Source organism: Diplotaxodon limnothrissa, linkage group LG3 (genome assembly GCF_057381915.1).
Source record: "Diplotaxodon limnothrissa isolate DT_005_m linkage group LG3, D_limnothrissa_male_GT1.1, whole genome shotgun sequence".
NCBI lineage: Eukaryota > Metazoa > Chordata > Actinopteri > Cichliformes > Cichlidae > Diplotaxodon > Diplotaxodon limnothrissa.
The window spans coordinates 368,397-388,620 of NC_140598.1; the positions used below are offsets into that span (position 1 = coordinate 368,397).

The window sequence follows — 20,224 nt, forward strand, 5'->3', positions numbered from 1 at the left end:
ACTACACTACCCATAATGCCGATGGTCAGCAGGTGTCCTCTGGTGGCTCCTTGACTGCGGCTCACACAAACTTGTTCCAGAAGCTGAAAGAGTTGAGAGTTACAAACAGCTGATACAGAGAGCTGAAGAGAAACTTCCAGGTTTGTTCCAGAAGTCAGAAAACCTCCTTCAGACTCAGTCATTGATCAGTGAAACAGCTCTGTCGCGGCCTTTTACGTTCCAAACACTAAAAAAGTCCAAGAAAAGGCCATGGGTGGCAACGGGAGGTTTGTTTTAGAACGCACTTCTGACTCCATTGTTTAAAAATCATATGCCGTTTATTTTGTGGAAAATTATAAACAGAAATCAGCCAAATAACTTCTTAAAACTTAAAATTAAACGAAAGTTAACTTAATTTGCTTTAACAACTTCAAAAGTGGTCAAAAAATCATTTTCTAACCCTCCCGTCTTCCCATCTGACATTTGGCAAACAAAAAAACAAAAAACCTCTTTACCACACCCATCCAGGGTGCTCTTAATCTCTTGATTAATGGGAGGGTCCATAAATTAATAAACCAATCACTTTCCAAAAGCTTCTCCAATAAAATTAATTACAAATTTACATAACAAAACCAGGTCAGAATATTCTTACACCTTTAAAGAAAAAACAAAAATGAATACAAATTGCATTTTATAAACATTCAACAAAAATGGCCACAACATTCCGGCCCCTAATTCCTGTGTAACATGAATTATATCTGTCTAAGTGGCCATCACAAAATGCAATACCAATAATTTTCTTCAGTAGTCCATCCGTATAAGTCTTCTTAAAAACCAAACAAAAGGAAAGGTCAATGTTCTATGATTTTAAGTCTCTGTTGTTCATGTGTTTGCTTTGTGTGTATTCAAAAAAGGTGTATGTTGCATAATGGAGTGTAGAGCCAAGTGAGTGTCAGTGTAAATGTAGAGCCAGAGGTTCCAGAACTTGGCTCAGTTGGAGGCAAACATTCATTGTTTCCTCTAGATGGCCTCCACCAGGAGACATTTTGTTGATTGGCCTCTCCAGCTCATTTGTTCGTGTCTTAACTCTAACACGGCGAACTACTCCGTGTGCATCGGCCATGGTTTCAGTGATGCGGCCAATGGGCCAAGAATTTCTTGGTGCAGCTCCATCAACAACAAGCACAACATCACCAATGCAAAAGTTCCTACGAATCTTGTTCCATTTCTGTCGTTCCTGCAACATAGGAAGGTATTCTTTCACCCACCTTTTCCAGAATAGATCCACAATATACTGGGCTTGTTTCCATCGTCTTCGCAGATACAGATCCTCTTTTTTAAAGAAACCTGGTGGCAGCACAGGTTTGCCTTTTAACTGGAGCAAGTGATTTGGAGTAAGAGCTTCTACATCATTGGGATCGTCAGAAGAAGGTGTGATTGGGCGGTCATTCAGTATAGCCTCCACTTCACAAAAAACTGTATGCAAGGTTTCATCATCTAGTACTTGCTGGTTTGTGATAGAGTATAATATTCTCTTTATTTCTTGCACCAAGCGCTCCCATACTCCACCATGATGGGCCCCATAGGGCGGGTTAAAGGTCCACTTTATGCCATCCTGTGCTAAGCCTTTTTGGATTTTACTTTGGTTTAGCTCTAACATAGCTTGTTTTAACTCACGATTCGAGCTGACAAAGTTGGTTCCATTGTCTGACCGGATTTCTTTGACCTGTCTTCTGCGGCAGATGAATCTCCTGATGGCATTAATGCAGGAGCCTGTATCAAGAGAATGTGCCACCTCAAGGTGGACTGCACGACATGTTAGGCATGTGAAGAGAACTCCATACCTCTTAACAAGACTCCTGCCTCTCTTTACTTCCATTGGTCCAAAATAATCAACACCAACATAAGTAAATGGTGGAAGATCAGCTGAGAGTCTGTCCATAGGAAGATCAGACATTTTCTGCTCACCTGGCTTTTGCCGTTGTCTTTGACACACTATGCAATCTCTGATTATTTTTCTAGCTGCTGAATTAGCATGAGGAATCCAGTACTGACGGCGAAGTGTTGAAAGCATGTGATTTCTTCCTCTGTGACCAATCTTTTCGTGAATATGCTGAAGAATAAGCTTTGAAACATGGCTTTCTTTTGGCAAAATTGCAGGATGTTTTGTTTCCTCAGGTAAATCCGCTTTGCTCAGTCTTCCACCCACTCTCAAGACACCAATAGCAACTACAGGATCAAGCTTATACAGATGACTTGACTTCCTTACAGTGCCAGAGTTTAGGGCAGTCATTTCATCAGCAAAATGTTTTCTCTGCACAAAGCTCACTATAGCTTCCTCAGCCTTGGACAAATCCTCAGTTTTGAGCAGAGTGTTCCATTTATCATCTTGCTTAACACATATTTGACTTCCACAGTGCGTGCCCAGCAACTTCTGTCTTTTCCTTGTTTGCAGTTTAAGTCTTTCTTTTACTTTCAGGATCCATGCCACACACCTTTTTAATTGTGTCCAGCTGGAGAAGTACAACAGCAGCTTAGTAGTGGGACACATCTTCTTTCAGCACAGCTGCACACATCAGGCCCTCCCCTTTTATTTCTGGGTCAGCTTCCAAATGGACAGATACACAATTCATGCCTACAGGCCAGTGAACAACAGGTTTACTGAGAAATTCTGGACCATTGATCCAGGTGGAAGATTTCAGGAAACAGCCAACTGTCATTCCTCGAGAGGCTGCATCAGCTGGATTCAGCTTTGAACTGATGTACCTCCACTGCTCAACTTTTGTCAAAGCATGAATGGTGGAAACTCTATTAGCTACATATGTTTTGAACCGTGTGGTTGTGTTTGCAATGTACTGTAGCACAGTTGTGCTGTCAGACCAAAAGACTGACTCACTCAGATTAAGATTGAGTTCAACTGTGTCAGAGATTTACAGTTAACAAACAGTCAGGTGAATAAACAACACTGAGACACTTGATACTGATAACGTGCGGCACGGGTGAAACTCAGGGAGTAATCACACCGAACTGCAGTATTCGTTTATTTTTATAGGTTACATCCTCAATATGCAAATACAATCACATTTCCTGTTACGCAGGTCCTGATGCTGTCTGTGTGTAAGCTGTGTGTGTGTGTCACGAAGTGTGTGTGTGTTACAAGTCAATTTCTAAGAATAAGATAATGCAGTCAACTTCTGCGGATGTGTATTTCTGTGCTGATCTCTTGCAGTAAATGTCACAGGGTCACAGGGTCAGCTTCCTGTTTCTTCAGAAAGCTGTATCTGGTGAAATATGTGAACATAAGTATAACATAACATTTGAAGCATAATCAAATAAAACAGTAAAAACTCCTTAACATTCCCTCCTGATGTAAATATATTTCACTTATATTTCACTGGAGTTGATATTTTACACACAATCATACTTTATTATCAGCCAACAATCACTTGCTTATAACACTTTCAATTGTAGCATCATTCAGTATGTGTGAGTGTGTGTGTTCCTATACTAAATCCTCTTCGTCCGGTTCATCTTCTTGTGGCAGGCCAACATAGGTGATTACTGTGGCCTGTACCATTTTGTCAATCATTGATCTGATACAGGGTAGAATGCAAGTTGAGAACATGCAAAGCAATAAAAGAAGAACTCCTATCAAGACAAGTCCTTTGATCACAAGGGTCTTCCAGCTGCCGCTCAGCAGCCAGGTCAGCCAGTCCTCTGTGTTCGTGACATAGTCTTGTTGCTCTGCATTACTCAGTTGTCGTAACTTGTCTAGGGCGGTGGTCATGGTCAAAGAGTGCACGTTGTCCGGGATATAGGTGCAGCAAGTGGTGTTGAATAAGACACAGAGGCCCTCTCTCTCAGCCAGAATCATGTCCAGGGCGACTCTGTGTTGCATGACCACTATTCTGATCGCGTCGATTTCCTCATTCTGAGCCTTGTTTATCCTTGTTGAGCTGTTCAGGAAAAGTCCAAATCGGTAATCTAGAGTCTCAATTCTTAGCATGTTTTTTCCATTTCCAATCCATGGGAACAGTGAGTGCAGGACCTTCTGTCCGGTGGTCCACAACTTGAACTCCGCTGGTACATCACTGCCCCAGATTGGGTCATGAGGTTGCACGTCATCAGTGCTCCTCTTGCGTCTTGGTTGGTCCTGATGGAATACTCTGAATGTGTGGTCTGACACTAAAATTGGGGCGCAGAGTCCGGTGCTGTTGGGTGGGATGGCGAAGTATGTCTTTGAGCCACATGCCCAAGCTGTACCCTGCACCCAATATGTGCCATTCAGGAAGCTTATCTGTGCCTTTCTGTCCTGCGGCATTCGGAAAGTCTGGGAGCAGTCGTGGTTCATTCCCAGCTTTCTGTTGCCGTATGTGAAGGTGAAACACATTGGATGTTGTATTCCTGGTTCCCTCCTGACGTTGAATGACTTTCCCCTGTCATTGGTTGAGTTTAGGTGTACGCAGTATCGGTCATCACAGTTGTAGTTCCAGTCTGAGATCTCTGGTGTACAGAACACTACCTCATTAGTTGTATAGTTGATCTGTGTTCCATTACACCGTGGCAGGTCGGGTTTTGTGTCTTGTGTCTTTAACTGAACCTTGAAGAAGTAGATGTCTTCGGGGGAACATGTTCCGCTGGTGGCTTTGTGGAATATACATAAGGCTTCGGAAAGGCTGGGTGATTTTCCATATAGGGTGGCTTGCATTGCTGTTGTTGGGAGGTGAGAACAGACGTAGCAGCCAGTGTGGTTGTCTTCTGTATGTACTCGGTTGTAGACGTACCGGTACCAGGCATTGTTCAGCCAGGGGTGGCTGTGCTCTTTGTCCATATCCTTTAGGTGTGAGTTGTCATATGACCATTTCTTCTGCAGGTGATGCTGTGGGTCCTCGTCTGTCCAGGTGAGTATCAGTAGGCTCACTAGGAGCGTGATGCCAGCCACTATGAGGACAAGTTTCTTCATGATGACCAGGCACACCCGGGCTCCAGGTGAGTAGACCACTGGCGAGAAGATAAAAGGGCGGGATATACCCAAACAGCCCTTTCCTCCACCAGGAGAACACCTAGGAGTCGGGGGAACCGGCGTCTATGCTTGTGTTGTCACTCACTTTTTTGCAGTGGCTTTGGTGGATCCAAGATGGTCTTTCTGCTATTTTGCAGGCAGTCGGTGTGGTGAGTAAGACTTGGTATGGGCCTTCCCACCTCGGCGAACTCCAATTCTTTCTCTGGAGTACTTTGATCAGGATCCAATCACCTGGTTGCAACCTGCAAGAAACTGGAGAGATATCACTCGGCAGTTTATTGTTTAGCACAATTTCTTTATTCTCAAATAATTTAGTCATCCACTCTGCTAGGGTGGTTTCTCTTATACTTAGACTTATTAATAGGCTCACTAGTGAGAGGCAGTGGAAATTGCCTCCCGTGAACGATTTCAAAGGGTGTAAGTTTTTGTGACCCCCGGGTTAGTCTCATCCACATCTTCACCAGGCCCAAACACTCAGGCCATTGCCTTCCTGTTTCTTCCATGCATTTTCTTAATCTCTGTTTTATTGTGCCATTAGTTCTTTCCACTAATCCTGCACTTTGTGGATGATAAGCGCAATGATGTTTGATGCTGAAACCCAGAGCTTCAGAGACTTTGCTAATTACATCATTAACAAAGTGTGTTCCATTGTCTGATCTTATCAGAGAAGGAATGCCGTATGTAGGAATGAAATGGTTGCATAAACATTTTGCTACTGAGATTGCATCTGCTCTTTTTACTGGATAGATTTCTGGCCATTTTGAGAACACATCCACAATTACTAGAGCGTATTTTGATGCTTGACATTCGTTCAGTTTAATAAAATCCATGTGGATTGCGTGAAATGGGTGTGGTGGTGTTGGGAAAAAGCCTCTTTTAGGCCTGAGGTTTCCCTGTGCATTATGTTTCTGGCAAATCATACATGTTCTGATAAACTCTTGTGCTGAAGCTTCGAAATTTTGAGTATAGAAGTTTTTAGAGAGTATTTCAGACATATCTCCCCTTGACAAATGCGTTAAGCCATGTGTCACTAATGCAGCTGTCTTATGCAGGGATTTTGGTAATATTGGTTTGCCATTGCAAGTCATTAAGTCATCCTGTAGCTGCGCTCCACATTTCAGCCACTTCTTTTGCTCTGCGATGGGTGCGGCTTTCTGTTCATCTTTAAGTACATCAAGTGGTATTAGCTGTGAGGTTTCAGACATCAAAGTCTGTACAGGTTGCTGTGCTGCCTTCTTTGCGGCTTGGTCTGCAAAGTTATTACCTTTAGTAATGTCTGAGTTATCTTTCTGGTGTGCTGCACACTTGCATAGTGCTAGTTGTCTGGGCAACGTTACGACATTTAATAGCTCCTGTAATAGATGTCCATGCTGGACTGGATTGCCATTAGATGTTACCATGCCTCTATTCTGCCATATTTTTGCAAAGTGATGTACAGCTGCAAAGGCATATTGGCTGTCAGTGTGAATATTTATATCTTGACCTTTGTGTAGCTGGCATGCACGAATGACGGCAATGAGCTCAGCACTCTGTGCTGAAAAAGAGGAAGTTAGAGCTTTCGCTTCTAAAACTGTGTCTACTGTGGTTACTGCATAACCGACACAGTTGCGACCTAGACTATTCTTGGATGCTGACTCATCCACAAAAATGTCTACAAAAGTAGGCTGGGGTGTACTGAAAATGTCTGGTCGGGGTTTCGTCTCCTCATTTAGCTTCTGCATACAGCTGTGTTCGGCACCATCTGCTTCCGTAGGAAGGAGAGTGCTTGGATTCAACTGACCACACTTTTCGATTGTAATGTGTGACTGTGAAAGCAAAATGCCTACATATGAGAGCTGTCTTGCATGCGTTAAATAAGATGATTTCCACTTTCTTTCCAGATGCATTTAACTGCATCATCAACGCCTGTTTGAAATCTCTGCAAAAAGTTGCAGAGCTGCCGGGATCAAGAAAGGCGTAGGTGTCCTCAACCTTCGTCCCATTTTCCAACTTCACTTTTACTGGAACAACTGACAAGGCACATTCATTGGACCCGGCCCCAGTATGGCTACCAAAGTTCAAAGAAACAAGAGCATTTGAGACTGATGATTCTTTACATTCAGCTTTAGCTGCTTGCCACTGCCGTTCTTTTGAGTCTATGTGGAGAACAGTAGGGTGATTTTTGTTACAGGTGTGGCACGTCAAACGATGTGGACAAGCTTTACTCATGTGGCCTCTCTGTAAGCAACCAAAGCATAAACCTTTCCTTTAAAGAATGTCACCTTTTCTTTGTTGGCTTTTAGTTTGAATGAGTCACATACGTCCAAAAAATGAGTTTGGTTACAAAACAAGCACCGAGTTTGATCTAACCCTTTATCTTCATGGCTTATCTGAATCCGTTCCGGTTTGTCATTGTTCTGTCTGAAACTACAGCAACAGAAGTAGCAAAGCTACTGCTTTTAGTTTTAAGCGGTGTCTTTGATGGTTTTGAAGCTATCTTTTCTTTTGTGTTTTGACTCTCTCCAAAAACAGGATCTAATGCAGCTCTTGTTTGTTTTTCAAGAAAATCAAGAAGATCTTTAAATCCTGCTCTGCGATCGCACTTTTCTGTTATATCAACGATTATTAGTCGCCATTTATCACGAAGTCTAAAAGGCAACTTTGAAACAAGAATCCTCATATTGGTTGAATTTTCCAGCTCATCAAGAAACCCAGCTTCATCCATTGTGTTGAAGCAGCTTCTTAGAAAGAATATGTAAGCTCGTAATGCTGAAGCATCATCAGACTTTAAAACTGACCAGTTAAGAGCCTTGTCTATAAATGCAGAAGTTATCTTTGCTCTGTTACCAAAGTTCCACTCAAGCTGCTTTTGTGCCTCAACATAAGCTGTCTGTGGACTCATGTGCATACAACTTCTCACTAAAATTCTGGGCTGTCCTGTAGTAAACTGTTCTAAATAATAAAGCCTATCCTGCATATTATCAGTTTTAGTTTCTATTCCTTGCTCAAAAGCCTTAAGAAAGGATCTAAAACGCAAAGGATCACCACCAAAAACAGGAATGTCTATAGCTGGAAGCAGTGACAACCTCTGTTGTTTTACAAGCATCTGAGTAATCTCATTTTGCTTTCTCATAATCTCTGTTAGGACACTGCTGTGAACATCAACCTGAGAAGAGATTGGCCTTGGGCTTTCCCCTTCTGGTTTAACCTTAGCAGGTGTATGTGTTTCTAGGGGCATTGGCAAAGGAGAATGAACTAAAGGGGCTTTCTTTGTTCTTGGAGCCTTTTGAGCTGTAGCAGCAGGTATGAACTCAGTAGATGTTCCAGAAGGAGCTGTAATCCCGCCTTCTGATTCAACCTCAGCCCTGGATGCAAGGCTCTGCCGATCCTGAGCAGAGGTGAGAATTTGCCTTTTTGCATCAGCCTTAACCAACTTAGTTCTTAGAGCCAATGCTTCTTTGCTTTTTGCCGCTTTTTCTTTCTTGCTTTTAATTGAACTTCTTCCAGTTCGAGCGCATGTTTTTCTTGCAGTGCGTCCACCTCCGCTTTTAAAGCGGCTCTTTCCACTTCAGCTTCCATCAGCGCCATTGAAGCCGCACGCGAGCTTTTACTCCTTAAACTTAAGGCTGCAGTTACATTACTGGGCGCTTTACTAGAGCCCTTGCTGACAGGTTTAGCAACTCGTTCAGAAATCATGTCGCTCGCTTCTTGCGCTACTTGTGAGACACTATCGCAATGTTCCTGTGATGAGATGCTACCTTTGATTCAACATTAGAGGCTGCAACTTCATCCTTTTGTGGATCAGGGTCTGCATTTATCCAAGTGTCGATTTCATGCAGAAAGTCTTTAAACCCGATCAGCTTAGGTTCATACCAATCTCTGTGATCTGTTTCCTTTTCATCATCGTTCAGCAATTTTTGAACTGAAGTCTGTAAGTCCATAAACTCTCCCAAATAATCATTAAATGTTCTCATGTGTTCATCTATGGAGGCCTTTGATTCTCCAGCATCAATGAGAGCATTAATGTCATTTCTTTTTCTTGTCAGAACGGCAAGCTTTGCTCTGCGTTTTTTAATTAAATTAAAAAGCTCTCTTTCTTGTTCCTCCATTTTAACCAGAAAATTTGTTTCACAAGGTCCAAAAGTTAATTGTTTAATACAAATGTTTCATGTTGCAGCTCAGCATCTCGGTTGATCCAAACAAAGTTTTGCATTTACTCACGAACTCCACAACATGACTTTACTAAACAGTGTGTGTGCTTCACTGCATTGACCTGACACAGAGGCTGCATGTGGACAAGCTGTTCTTCTTCTGTGGTGGTAAACAGCAGCTGACATGGAAACATGCTGACAGTAAATGTTGCAGCAGCTTCAGTAAATGTTCCTCCTTCGGTTGTGCTCAGACATTGATGAGTCACCATGTTTCTGAAGTTCTTAGGGTCAAGTACAAGAACCTGAGTTGTGCATGAATTTTTTAAAAAATGCGGTCGTTGTCTTTAAGACATGCTGCCAGTTTCATTGTCCTCTTTTGTCATAGATTAATAAAGCTGGGTTTCATCTGCACATCAGTGAAAATGTTTACAGTGTTTTCTTATATTTTATAGAGAAAGATTTATAATGTGAAAAGATTCAGTACAGAAGCTTTTGGATCTCCTCTTTTGTAAGTGAGGAAAAATCCTTATTTGCATGAATAAATTGGAATCTATGAGATAGATTGATTGAAACCATGACAGCAGCATGTCCACGTTCTCTGATGTATCAAGTGATGCACTGAAGCGCCACCCGAAATAACATTACTGTAAGGAGCCATCAGAGGATCATTATTAACTTTTACTACAGCTCATGTTGTGCTTTGTTGTCCTCTCAGGTTACAAGGTGGGGGTGGAGTCAGGGGTGGAGTCTGTCCAGCTGCCCTGCAAAGCCATAGTTCACCTGCCTAAAGATGCTAAAGTGGAGTGGAAGGACAGCTACAGGAAGGTCCACGTGTCTAAGAACAGATCTGACCAGCCTGAAGAACAGGACCAGTTTTACGAAGGACGAACAAAGATAAAGAGAAAGTTACTGGAACCTGGAGACTTCAGTCTGACCCTGAAACCCCCCACAGACACAGAAACCTACACCTGCACCATCCACAACAGGGAGGGAAACATCCTGATGGAGAAAGCAGTGAATCTCACTGTCAGAGGTCAGTGCTGTAGATACAGGTCAAAGGTCAGAGGTCAGATTCATGATGGTGGTTCAGTCTCAGTGGGCTCCATCCAATAATGTCACAGTGTTAGCATGTCTGATGTTTGTGGCTGTTTTGGTTTTTATTTGATTTCCAGCCAAATGTAAAAGCTTCAGCAGATGAACTGTAGGAGCAAAGTTCATGTGTGAGACTTCATCTGAAAGGTAACATCTTCTAGTTTCTGAACATGTGTTTGTTTAGCATGTGGCTAAAACACAGGCTAAGCTAAGTCAGCTCAAATCTCAGTAACAACCTTCTTTGGTCCTCATCTATAATCAGTCATATCTGAGTCACAATAACTAGAAGATGATTTCTAACAGAAGTGTGAACATCTCCACATCCTTTCTCCATGTTATCATCCAAAGCTGTGAAGTTTCAGAGCTCTGCAGCTAACAGAGACTTTCAGTTTGCTGCTCTCTTCCTCTGACAGCTCCATTCTTAGGGAGCGTTAGTTCTGTTTCACTTTATTCCACTTATTCAGTCTGATGTTCTCTGATCTCTTTCTCTTGTTTAGTGTCTTAAAGGCTGCCAGTGCCTCTCTTTGCTTTAACCAACCTTTCTCTTTATTTCTGAGCTTTTTAAGGACTTTAACTGATGCATCAACCTTTGAAAATGGAAAGAAATCAGTCAGATTCATGTCTGCATCACAGTGTCACATGTAGTTCTCCACATCAGCTGGATTACATCTATAGCAGCAAACAGCAGCTGATGCACAAATCTTTGTCTGTGTGAATAAAGTTGGATCAGTTCAAACAGTTTGTTGCTCTGCTTGAAAGCAGCAGTTTTTCTAATGCACCACCTTCATGTTTCCTTCATATTTGAATCCCCCTGTAGATGCTGACAGGTAACCATGTCACACAGAGCTCAAGCCTTTGAATCCAGCTGTGACTGTTGATTTTCTATTGAATGGACTTTTTCAAATCCAGCTGTAGGCCTGTGTTTGTGAGCTCATTAACAGCTGTTTGTTTAGAGAGACGTGGTCCTCACAGGACAGCCACTACAAACATATGATTTTATAGAATATGATGCATTACTGCAGATTCAACACAATAGAAAGGATTTGAAATGAGCTCAGCCTTAAACATGTGCAGCAGTAATATTGATCCACAGACACTGATGGGAACATTTTTCTGCACAATAAGTACTTTGACTTTTCATACTTTATGTACAATTTGCCAGTACTGCAGTTTTGTGTGTAGTGAGGTGTTTTCATGGTGTTTTCTTGGTGCTTTTACTAAAGGAAGGCTTCTATCAAATTCTTCCACATGTTGTCAAACTGAGCTGTGTGATGAAGTGAGTGTGACAGAAACACTCAGACTGTGTTACTCTGCTTCATCAAGTCAAATCTGGTCCTCAGAGACTGAATAAAGTCCTGTCCCACTAACAGCAGCTCCAACAGTCTGTTCACTGCTTTCTTCCTGTCAGTCTTCATCTTTCTGCTGCGTCTCCTCTTCACACTGACCACTTTCTATCTAACAGTGAGCTCCCAGTGAAGCAGCAGCATTCAGCCTGTTAGAGTCAACACAAATGTCTCCATCCAAGCTCATGTTGTGCTTTGTTGTCCTCTCAGTCCCCCAGGTGGAGGTGGATTCAGGGGTGGAGTCTGTCCAGCTGCCCTTCAACACCACACTTCACCTGCCTGAAGACGCTAAAGTGGAGTGGATGAATATATATGGGAAGGTCCACGTGTATGAGAACGGCTCTGACCAGCCTGAAGAACAGCGCCAGCGTTACAGAGACCGAACGAAGATGAACGAAGACCTGCTGAAAACTGGAGACCTCAGTCTGACCCTGAAACACCCCACAGATGGAGACAACTACACCTACACCTGCACCGTCTACAGCAGGAAGGGAAACATCCTGCTGAAGAAACAAGTGGAGCTGAAAGTCAGAGGTCAGTGCTGCAGATACAGGTCAAAGGTCAGAGGTCATGCAGGAGTTTATTCTCTAAAAGCTTTTAGTTTGAATCTATTTTCAGTTCATTCAAATAAAATAAATTCTTTGATGTTTTGATCTAAAAGCCAAAAATGTCAGGCGGAGCAACTGTGTGTTTAAATGAACTAAGAAGACCATTAAAATGATCCTACCTTCAAAATAAAAGCCTCTGGCATGATGTGAGTTTGGATCAAATCAATAGTTTTGTTAGTTTAGTCCAAATCAGTGTAAATGTATAAATATCAATAGTTTTAAAGCTGCTGAGATCATTCAAACACTTTGATCCAGTCATTTGGATGTTGTCACATGTCAGGGTGGAGAAGCCATAAATACGAGGCTTTTATTGTGAAAATGCTGAGTGTGATGATCCAGAGGAGCCCATGGGGTGTTTGTGGCTGGATGCAAAGGTTTGTAGCTCTCCTTGTAAAGAGAAACAGCTTGAAGCTACAGAGGAGCGTCTGCAGAAGAAGACAGGGGAAAGAGGAAGAAGCTGAGGCCGCTGGAGAAAAGACAGGAAAAGGAAATCAGCTTCATTTGTTGGAGGCCGTTTGTTCATCACACTGAAATATTCCCACTTTAGAGACAGGAAACAAAGTGAAGTGTGGATTGATGTTTGTCTCCATGATTTGGGCCCTGGAGTCATTTCTTCATCTCCCACTTTAAGACATATTAATGTCAGCCTCACACGTCCCACAGTGGACACATTTCTATTTCTAGATGATATTTGGAGGATGGTCATGTGTTTCTCTGCTGTCACAGCTCTTTGTGATATTTGAGCGCAGCTGTAATGTTTGTGTGGTTAAAGCCACCAGACTCCACTGACAAAAACTCTCATTTTAGCCGGAGAACACGGGGCTGCTGTGGGACTTTGTGTTTGCAAAGGTTTCTATTGGAGGCATGTTTGCCTTTATTATATAGGTGCAGAGAGTAGACAGGAAAGTGGGGAGAGAGTGAGGGACACACAGGCACCTGTAGTAAGCCCCGCCTTCAGCCCACCTGCTCAGCCAGGTGAGCTATAGCGCTGCTTTAACATGTTGGTGTGATTGAGAGTGAATGAAAGTGAGTGATGGAGGCAGCAGGAAACTAACAGGCTGTTTGTTCTGAGAGGTCACATGACTGTTGTTCTCAGCAGAGTCTGATGATTTGATGAGACCATGAGAGCGGCTTCAGTTCCTCATCAGAAAGAGTCTGACAGAAGCTCCTCCCTCTGTACCCCAGTAGACTTCTATTAGACTGCTCCAGATTCCTGAGAGTTCACACAGAAAACTTTACAAACAGCCAAAGAAAAACTATTGAAAAGCTTCAAGATCACAAAGAGCTCTTTCACAGCACATATGAGCCATTAAGAAGTGCACATTTGTGTTTCCCACAGTCCATCATCCAATAATATCAAAGGACAAACTGTGAGGTAAAAAGCCTTCAGCTCTTTTTGAAGGAAGCAAAAAGACTTTGGTCCTGAGAGATGGTTCAAAACACAACTCAGACCTACCAAAGTATTATTTGTGCCAAACACATGAAGCCTTCAACTTTGTATGTGTCCAGTCAGTGTGGCAATAGAAGTCACTGTGAGGATTTTCAATGTGCTGTCAAAGAGCATCCAAACAATCAGGTGAGGATGAAGAGAATTAGTGTGGATGGACAGAAAATCCATATCCAGTGTGATTTAGGAGCAGCTCATATATAATGAGTGAAATGAAAGAAGAGCACAGACAGGAAGAACATGAGTGAGCAGACATTTTGGAGCTGCTGATCCACACAGGGCTGGATGGAAGGAGTGGGAGTCCATGATGGCTCAAAGTCTCTGATCTAACTGTTCCTGAGCCTCTCCCCCTGCCTCCTCTTTGGATCTTCTCCTCCTCTTCTTCCTTATCTGCCTCCTCCACCACTGCTCTCTCCTCCCTCATCTCCTCCTCAGCTGAACTGAAGTCAGGGCTGTAACATGAGGAAACGTGCAGAAATGACTGAGTCAGCATGTTGTTGAAGTGAGTTGAGTGATGGTGAGCAGATTAGATGTGCGAGCCTCCCTGTAGAGAAAAGCAGATCTTCTCCAGAGTTTCCCACCTCATGTTTTCCTGTGTCACAGCTGATTGTCACATCCTGGCTGTCACTAAATGAGTGGTCCAAAGGTGGAAGGAGGAGCACAGTTAGATTGTTCACCTCCTAACCTGTGAAATCAACCAGCTGAATGAAAAACACTGTGATCCTATGAGCTGCTATCAGGGCTGCTCCATTCTCAGGATTCTCATCTGGATGACTGAAGCAGATTATTGATGAAGTCAGCAAACAGCTTTCAAAATGGCTCTTTTTCCAGGGGAACTCCCTGAAATGTAAATCTCATTGGAATGAAGAAGAAGTCCAAAGGCGTGGTTAGGCCCAGACTTGTGGCTGTTTTCAATGTAAAGCCCATGTTGCAGGCAGCTGCTGCTCCTTACTGGCCCACAGCCTCCACTGATGGATGTGTCAGCTCACTTGTACTGTAGCCACGGGGAGAGCGATGGTGAAGCTGACAACCAGAGGTGTAGCGCTATTTGTTGAAGTAGCCCAGCTGTGCCATGGAAGCACAAGTTTCCAGAGATGATTGGACTGTGAGCAGAAATGATCCATGTTGGACTGAATTGAAGAACAGATCATAAAGTCCTCTGTGTGCCCAGCCCGTCTGTCTGAGCATCTTCATCAGTGTGCAGCTGATCTACAGCTAATGTGCTGATTGATGAGCAGCCTGTTCATGGTGATGATGAGAAACAGATTGGATTCAAAGCACAAATGAGTGAAAAAGGAGCAGCAGCCATGATAGAGCGAGTCCTCTGCTGACAGAAATAGTGGAGTGAAGGATTTGTGCAGCGTTTCTCTGTGAAAACAGCTGATTCAGATCAATGAGAGGAGGATGAAGGAGAAGCAGCATGTTTCTGATAGAAGCATCACTGCTGTGCTACAAACTGCTGGGACTGTGTGTGTGTGACGGCTCAGCTGGAGGCAGGATTGGTCCAGAGGAGAGCTGCTTTATTCCAGACTAACTCTTCTAGAAAGCTGACATCTGTGTGGAACAGCTGACCTGCACCATGTGGAAAAGAACAGCAACATGATTCAGCGTCAGATCCCGACACATCCACGGATTCATCCCGTTACAGGAACTGTGCCACATGTGGCCTCTGTTTGTTCTGCATTGATGCTGCAGGGATTTCTTCAAGTCACTATAATATAGTGTCAGATGGACACATGAAGCTAACACGGCACATCTTTGTGAGTCTGCAGCATGTTGACACACATGTCAGTGTTGTACAGATCTGAGAGCAGCACAAACAAACTCCATCAAAGTGATTTGTGCTGTTGCAGAGCTGTGTGACTGCATTTGTCTTCATTATGGACACATTTCTACAAATGGGACTAAACATGTGACCCTCTGCACATCCATGGCTCAACAGTGCACCCATTGGCTGGATGCAGCTTGTATTGTGGCTCCTCCCCCTTGACCTCCGTGTCAGCTTCAGGTCAGTTTAGCTGTGTTTCCTCCAAATCCCAGAATTCCTGAGGAGCAGGAATATGTGGGGCTGGGCTCTAAACACTCAGGGTGAGGACTGAGTGAAGAGCTACAGGACAAAGTTTCAGCGCTGCGCTCACAGCTTTGAGACGTCCAATCAGCAACTGGTCCTGATAACATCTCCCCTCTCATTCCACATACATGAAGACTGCTAGAAGCAGCTATCAGCCACATCAGGCTCACATCATGCTTGCTATTAAACATGCTGCAGTCTGCAGTAAACTCCCTGCCACAAAGCTTTGAGTCTCCTCCAAATGCACCTGTAACAAGGTCACCTGCAGAAATAACTGTGTCCACGGGCAGAGTCACCAACACTCTGCACCAGAGCTAAACCTGCTTTGGAGCTAAAAAGCTGCTGTCAGGGTTTCCTGCAGAGCTTCAAATGTGGAGACTGAAAGCTGTGGACAGTTTCTGTGGCTGGATTATTTCATATGTGTTTGTTTCACTTTCAAAGGAAAGTGTTGGAATAAATCAGGTGTGTGACGCACACTTTACTGCAGATTGTTCTCAATGTAACACAAACAGCAATCAAAATGTGATTGATCCTGATGTGCTTGTTGCTTCTAGCAGTGTTGATGTATTTGCACAGAGAGGGGGAGATGTTATCAGAGTGTGTAAGTGATCAGATCTGATGCTGAATCATGTTCATGTACAGTCAGCTGATCCTCACAGTTCAGTTTGTAATCATGCAGCTCTCCTCTGATAAATCCTGAGCTCCACCTGAGTCTCAGTCCTCAGGACCTCACACAGTCCCAGCAGCTTCTATCAGCAGAGTTCTCCCTGATATCACAAACATATTGATCCTCCTTCAGCCTCCTCTCATTCATCTGTTTCCACAGAGAAACTCATCAGTGAAACCTGAGCTTACTGTGGATTATTCTGGTGGCTCCATCACTCTCTGCCTCACACGCCCTCATCTGCTGCTTTCCTCTGATTGGCTGCTCTGACAGAGTCATGATTGGCTGCATGTTTGTATATAAAGCAGCACGTTGCTGGTAGATCAGCCATCAGCTCATGTTTGTGACTGCAGCATGGCACCAGTTTGCTCCTCGTGTTTCAGTCCCAGACTGACCTGCAGCTCTTTAGTAAATTCAGACAGCAGCTTTGTAACTGTTAGTAAATCTGACCATGAATATCATTATGACACCTCTGACCACTCATTCTGTCTTTATTGGCTTTCATACATGAAACACGCTTAAAGTCACCATTGAATCTAAACTGGATGAAAGCAGCTGTGAGTCACTGCAGCAGCTCTGTGCCAACAACCAACCAACACCTGGGTGGAGTCCCAGCTGAAGCTGAGAGACACTCAGAGACAGAAGCAGCTGTATGGAAGCGTTCTACAGGACGGCTGACACAAAGCTGATGTTACTGATGTCTCCTAGATAGATCTCATGGACCAAAGGCTCTCTGTGTCATCTCGGCTCCAGCTGAACTAAACTGAGAGGGAATTTGGGCTTTCAGGGAGGGGTGAAAGCAGATTCAGGTTTCATCATGTTTCTGTTCAAAACATCAAATCAAGCTGATGGGAAGTTGTAGAATCCTTCAGAATAAAAGCCTGACTATTCAGAGCTCCAACATTAAGAAGAGCAAAGTGAACCAAGGTGGGTGGAGGCAGCAGAGAAACTGTAGGGTGGAGCTGAATGCTTCATCAGTGGGATGATGCAGCAGATTTCCTCCACCTTGCACAAACTGTCCTGTTAGTTATTATGACTGGAACATCCAAAATGTCTCCAGAGGCTCCGAGTCCAGCTGAACATGTATTAGTGTTTAGAGTGGAACTGAGGTGATAGGGACTAGGACCTGGGGGACGTCAGTCAGTGACGGAGCGGTCAGCAGGTGTGGGCAGGTGTGGACAGGTACTTGATGGAGTGTTTCCTGCTGGACTCCATATGATATGTTAGCAGAGAGGATCTGGCTCCTGATTGGTTGAAGTGGAGCCCATCTGCTGCAGAAAGATGCCTCCTGTCCCAGAAAACATTGAAGTTGTCTCTAAAGCCCAGGCTGTGGGAGTCACACACAGAGGAGAGCCAGGTGTGGAGGCCGAGCAGCCGCCCAAACGCCCCACGGCCACAGGTGGGAGTGGGGCCGCAGATACAAACACTACGGTGGGCTTGTTTCACAGCCTCACAAAGACACACAAAGTCCAGTTTGAGGAAGTGTGAGCGCTGTTTGGAGTCCGGTTGGTGCCCATGTGGATAAGGATGGTGTCGGCCTCCGGATGGGATCGTATTCTGACAGGAAACTTGTCTAAAACGTCCCAGAGCGTCGGGCCGGGAAAAGACAGAGCGCACGCCTCCTTTATTGTGAAATTCCTCACCATGGTAACTGAACACATCAGCTGGTCTGCAGCAGGTCATGTTCAGAGTTTGAGGCTCAAAGTGTCCCATTTTCACTGATTGTTTCCCGACGACATGCTTCACGTGTGATATGGATCCTCTGCTGAAGGAATCTGCTTTCTATCCACAACCTGTTGATCCGTGTCTGACTAACAGCAGCGCAGGAAGCCCTGCAGTTACAGAGAAACTGTCTGAGTCGCATTGTTGCTGCAGTTTACCTGCAACTGCTGTGAAGAAAAAGTCTCCATGTGTTTGTGTTTGGTCCTAATCTGCTGCCTGTCTGTTTGACATGCTGGATTTCCAGCTGATCGATGACAGATTAGAAACTGATCAGTCTATTGATCACACAATATTCCATCAATAGAATTGATTTGACTTTGATTTGTGTAACAAAGTGATTTCCACGTCTCCTTCATGATGTGACAGTGTCAGAGCTGAATGCACTTGTAGAGTATCATGTTTTTATGGCTCACATTTAAAGTGTTGCAGCTCTAATGTACAGCTGTCATATTAGAAATAGAAGCAGCTCTGATTTTAGTGCTCAAAGAAATCTATGAAGTGATGAATTCACACATGAACAGTTTTCTGCAGCGTTCCTCTCGGCCTTATTTGCAGCTCCACTCTTGTTTTTGCTCTAATAATTATTTCTCTCCATGAGCTGTTTCTCTGCCTGAAGGAGGCGCCACTCCATCGCTTCATTTAGTGCAGAACAAGAGTCACATGATGCTGCTCTGAACACCAATCACACTTTGTACAGCTCATGTTGTGTTTGTTGTCCTCTCAGTGTGTCAGGTGGAGGTGGAGGAGGGGGCGGAGTCTGTCCAGCTGCCCTTCAACACCACACAAAACCTGCCTGAAGATGCTGAAGTGGAGTGGGAACGCTATGAACCTAAACCAGTAATATATGTTCACCTGTATAAGAACGGCCCTGACCAGCTTGAAGAACAGCACCAGGATTACAGAGACCGAACGAAGATGAATGAAGACCTACTGAAAACTGGAGACCTCAGTCTGACCCTGAAACAGCCCACAGAGAGAGACAGTGGGAGATACAGATGTGAAGTCAACAGGAGCATATGGATCATCAGACAGAAAACTGTGCAGCTCAAAGTCAAAGGTTTGTTTGTGTGCGTGTGTGTGTGCGTGTGTGTGCGTGCGTGTGTGCGTGTGTGTGTGCGTGCGTGCGCGTGTGCGTGTGTGTGTGTGTGCGTGTGTGTTTGTGTTTGTGTGTGTGTGTGTGTGTGTGTCTGTGTGTGTGTGTGTGTGTGTGTGTGTGTGTCTCTGACTGTCTTGTGTCTCCTCTGCAGGGAGAGTTCAGGTCCAGCATCAAACAGGGGACATCAGGAACAGAAGCAGCTCCATTGATCCGACTCCTCTGATGGCTGATCAATCAGTTTGATCTGTGTGTTCTTTGATTATTGATCAGTGATGTCAGAGTGGAGTCAGTGTGATGTTGTTGTTGTGTGTTTGAGACTTTTAGTGTCCATGAAGGTCTCTGCTGCCGTAGATCCTCTGAACTGTGACAGAGGTCTCACTCTGGAGGAAACTCTCAGCACTTTCCAGCAGCTCCTCCATCATGGAGGACGTTCCCTCACTGTAACAGGTGGAGGAGAGAGGAGAGGAAGCACAGGTGGATCCTCTGAGGAAGAGGAGCGTCCTACAAACCACATGATCACATGACCAGAGGACAAGCATGTGCAGAAACACATTAAAGTCAGCCTGTAAACACGTTTGTGTAAATTCTAGTCGTGTTTTTCTGTCACATTCAAATAAAAGCAGAGAAAGCAGAACAAATGCTGAAGCTGTCTGTGTGGAATAAAGGAGTTACAGTACTCACACACACACACACACACACAGACACACACACACACACACACACAGACACACACACACACACACACACACACACACACACAGACACACACACGCACGCACACGCACACACACACACACACACACACACACACACACACACACACACACATCTGTCCAGCAGCTGTCTGAGCTGCAGTCTGTATTGTGTGTGTAATATCTTCATGTTTCTAACATTACAGTTGTATCTTCAGGTGTAAAATCAGCTGCTCTGCTGTCTTCTCTCCTGATCCTGTGTGATTGATTCGATCCTGCAAACGCCACAAATTTCATTCCAGCTTTGATTTGAAAGCCAGCGAGTAAAAGGATCAGCGATAGTTTTCAGAGCGATGC

The 20,224-nt window shown here is 44.1% G+C and overlaps 2 protein-coding genes across 4 annotated transcripts in view; one reads left to right on the plus strand and one right to left on the minus strand.

Moving 5' to 3' along the window:
• The window catches only part of LOC146634202 (butyrophilin-like protein 2), a 295,376-nt gene extending 275,575 nt beyond the window's left edge, over positions 1-19,801 (plus strand). The window contains exons 9-12 of one of the 3 annotated variants that reach the window (XM_085375562.1): positions 9,856-10,143; positions 11,750-12,101; positions 18,804-19,136; positions 19,327-19,801. In XM_085375562.1, coding sequence (XP_085231688.1) covers positions 9,856-10,143; positions 11,750-12,101; positions 18,804-19,136; positions 19,327-19,418 — 1,065 coding nt within the window. In that variant the 3' untranslated portion in view covers positions 19,419-19,801. Of the gene's footprint in view, positions 1-9,847; positions 10,166-11,749; positions 12,102-18,803; positions 19,137-19,326 lie in introns of all 3 variants that reach the window. The other 2 variants (XM_085375568.1, XM_085375575.1) reach the window with 2 other exon arrangements.
• LOC146634209 (uncharacterized) lies at positions 3,482-4,942 on the minus strand. The gene has a single exon (XM_085375011.1). The coding sequence runs from the start codon at positions 4,940-4,942 to the stop codon at positions 3,482-3,484; it is 1,461 nt and encodes a 486-aa protein (XP_085231137.1).
• Positions 19,802-20,224: the final 423 nt, after the last annotated feature.